This window comes from Nelumbo nucifera, chromosome 3 (assembly GCF_055504915.1).
Source record: "Nelumbo nucifera cultivar China Antique chromosome 3, China Antique-T2T, whole genome shotgun sequence".
Taxonomy (NCBI): Eukaryota; Viridiplantae; Streptophyta; class Magnoliopsida; order Proteales; family Nelumbonaceae; genus Nelumbo; species Nelumbo nucifera.
The window spans coordinates 31,139,851-31,143,305 of record NC_142651.1 but is presented as its reverse complement, the minus strand read 5'-3'; the positions used below and the strand labels follow the sequence as shown (position 1 = coordinate 31,143,305).

Genomic DNA, 3,455 nt, shown 5'->3' with positions numbered 1-3,455 from the left:
TTATATAATCACTCAAAATATTTAAATTGGATGTTTATTAGTCATTACATTAGGGTTTACACACAAATGCACATACATAAACAAAAGAAGAAAAAGCAATAAAAAAGTTACAAAAATTAAATAAAAGTTCAGCTACATGTATACAAATTAAAGTAAAATTATTCTCAACGATCTACTCCATGAATGACAATATTGCTAACGCAAGTGATCCTTCCTGTTGCTTCAGCTAAAAGGCTTCATAACATGGTCTGAGGCTGTTGAAAATCGTAGAAATTACTACAAGAGAGGCACCTCCAGCACTTACTGCTCAGCATGTGAAAAGTAGGTTCTCTAGGAATTGTTAAAGGCCTCTTTGACCTGCAAAAAGTAAAGAAAATTAAATAAAATGAAAAGATATCCATATTAAGATCATTGTTGTGGAATTAGTTATTAATTAGGTTGATTAATTATAGTTTGACAAAGACTACAAAATAGTTCAGATTCAGCCAACTAGTTTGGTAGCTCAGAATGGACACATGGTCCTCAAGTCACCATCATTCCATGCTGCAACATTCATTAGATAGCTTTTTGCACCTTTTATAATAAAAGGATGAAAGTGAAGGTATTTCTTAATATAGTGGTGGAAATGTAAAGCTTAAGAATGTCTAAAGAGCTTAACTGTGTGTTGCTTGTAAAATTATACCTGTGAGGAAAGAAAGGTCTGTCAAAGAAAGGCATTAGTTGTGCTCTTGGGATCATTTCCTTTCTCATCATCCGAATCTCTTCTTCTTCTATAATCTGAATCAGTTCATGATGTCCATGAGATTGTATATATTCATAATTTTTCTATTATGTTGTGGGAAGCATGTCATTATTAAAGCTTACCTTCAGCAATTTTTGTTCCAGTTGCCTCTGCATTTCTAGTTGACTTATCTTACTTGCAATCTGTGAATTTAAGAGAAAATTTTCTTAAACACTTGATAGGGAAAAACTATTATGCTTGGAAGAAATCTTTCACGCCATGGAAGCAAAAATAAATTGTCGGTACTTACAAAATAATTGAATTCTGCACGCTTGGCTGCTCTTTCTTGGGTGTGGAGCTTGATTTCCAATGGCCTTGTTTGTTCTTTGGCAGAAATTTTGTTGGAAGCCTACAAATGGGCGTAATCCATTTTGGATTATAGAACAAAGTGGGGAGAGAGAGAGAGAGAGAGAGAGAGAGAGAGAGAGACCTTTGATTTATCATACAATCGCTCTTGCAGTTGTCCTTTGGGCTGTGGAAAATTAAATTCAAAGGGAATGATCAAAAGAATCAACACGTAAAAACACTTCTATGGTGACTGAGTATCTTACCTCACTCTGAAGTCTAGCAGGCTGTTGAGATTGGCTGCATCTCACTGCTCCTCTCACACTGGAAGACATAGTAGAACTAGGACTAGGCTTCATGAACTTGAACCGGAAATTAAAAGGAAAAACAAAATCTTCACTATATTATCATTGAGTTGGAAGGAAAACAAATAAATGAAAAAAAAAATCTCAAAAATTAACTAGGAGTAGTTCTCAATTATTGCTGCCTAGCTTAGTTCTGCTTAACAAGCCGAATCACATTTTTTTTTAGTTCGAATCACATCTAAACTTTATATCATATTTTCTTATTACAAATTTCTCAAATATATATTGATCTTCTAATGTAGGTCTCAAAATCATAGACTTTTTCCCTCCATGAAAAAAAAAAAAACATGGATTTTTCTGGATAGGCACTTTTTGGGCCTCAATGACCCTAATATTATATCTGGGCTAAGTCTAATAAGCCCAATGCTCCAAGATGACGAGCCTGGATTTGCTGACCACAACACGTTACTGGTCACGTTCACCCAACCACACATATGGAACATCGAATGTGTTGTGGTCACCGAAAATCTCAACGTGTGGCTGGATGAGTGTGGCCAGCAGATCTGAACTCCTCCAAAACCTCCCTCTTGACTTAGATTTGGCTTGTCAGAGGTCCTAGGTCCACAGACCTAAACCGAAATAATAGGACATGCATCCCTACAAGACAGCACCCTCTAGTTATAGTGGCTTGCTGATAATCCTCCCACCAGCGCAACAAAATGTCAAAAACGTGTACTAGTTTTGAACAAGTACAGAAGGATTGAAGTCCTAACCTTTGGTGAAGAAGAACTGCTAGGGTTTTCCATGGTGCCCTGATGACAAAACCCCGCACTAAACAAGATATAAAGAAGAGAAGGGGGAGAGATGGGGAGTTGGTCTCTGTGGATTGGTAAACGATGATTGGTTTTGTTTCTGACTTTCTGTTGCTACATCAAATAGCTTTCATATGGCGGGCTCTTTATTCTCTCTGGTTCAGCAATCCTTGTAACTCAAACTTTCTGATCTAATCTCCTTTCTCATGCACTTTAATGTTGCTGGGAGTCTGTTTGTGGGTTCAATCAGGCGAAAAGTCTCCACTATCGTATTAACGATTCAAAGGGTCGTGTCAACTATCCATCCTTGTCCCTATCCAATTGAGTAATGAAATAATCCAAAAAACGGTTTGGTAAGCCAAAGGTTGTTCAAAGCCCATTTTCAAGTATTTTCTTTGTTTTGTCCGTTTTATCTAAAAAAGAACTAACAATTTAATGAAATTGGAAGGTGATTTCGTGTAATGCAGTTGTGACCCAAAGCTTGCTTTGTTTGGAATATTGACCGACTTCTCAGATGATGCTTGTAAGTTAGAAGAATTAGAATACACCCAAAATTTGGTTATGGTTATTGGTTAGTACTACACTTAGGCTGTATTTGGTTTGAGGGAAAAAGTAGGGAAAAAAAGGGAACTGTAGGAAAATTTTTACAAACCTTATATAGAGTTTCCTATGTTTCTCTTTCTTTTCCTACCTTTTTCTTCAAACCAAACATAGCCTTAGAGATATCTCATGTATTCCCAAGTTCTTTTGAGCTGATCCAGTCAACAAAGAGAGCGCAGAAAGGAATTATACTTTCACTTTTAATAATTGTAATTGGATTTTCATATACATTTTAGCAAATTTCATTTGCAATAATTAAGTATGCAAGTTCAGGGAAGCGCCTTCTAACTTCTCCATTTTGAGTCCGAAGGAGCTGCACTTGATGGCTGTGTTTAAGGCTGTTTTAGCCAATACTAATGTCCCATGCTAGCCATTAAGTGTATATGCTCCACAATCACTAAATTCTCACTTCATGTGTATGGCTGACATGGAGCGCTTTTATTGGTAAAACAGCCCTTAACACAGCTATGGCTGCAATTGCATTTGAATTCTATTTGATTTGATTATTGAAAATCAAATTCCGAATCTCATTGGAAAATCCAAAATATTGGAAACGGATATACATATATACATTTATTAGATTAAAAAGGACATGAGTCGAAGTGATTAAAAATTTTTTATAATCATTTCCTTAAAAAATGGTTAAAAATAATTTAAATGCCTATAATTTAA

General features: G+C 35.7%; 1 protein-coding gene across 1 annotated transcript; it reads right to left on the bottom strand.

Annotated features, from left to right (window-relative positions):
* LOC104588394 (microtubule-destabilizing protein 60-like) lies at positions 1 to 2,427 on the bottom strand. The gene is made up of 7 exons (XM_010246339.3): positions 2,145 to 2,427; positions 1,333 to 1,428; positions 1,212 to 1,253; positions 1,032 to 1,130; positions 865 to 924; positions 683 to 777; positions 1 to 357 (listed from the first exon to the last, which is right to left on the bottom strand). The coding sequence occupies exons 1-7, from the start codon at positions 2,175 to 2,177 to the stop codon at positions 237 to 239; spliced, it is 546 nt and encodes a 181-aa protein (XP_010244641.1). The 5' UTR covers positions 2,178 to 2,427; the 3' UTR covers positions 1 to 236.
* Positions 2,428 to 3,455: the final 1,028 nt, after the last annotated feature.

Coding starts and splice junctions, on each gene's coding strand:
- LOC104588394 (XM_010246339.3), bottom strand. CDS start 2,177: ATGGAAAACCCTAGCAGTTCTTCTTCACCAAAG. Junction 925..1,031: donor GTGCAGAATTCAATTATTTT/GTAAGTACCGAC, acceptor TTAAATTCACAG/ATTGCAAGTAAGATAAGTCA. Junction 358..682: donor AGACCTTTCTTTCCTCACAG/GTATAATTTTAC, acceptor TACTTTTTGCAG/GTCAAAGAGGCCTTTAACAA.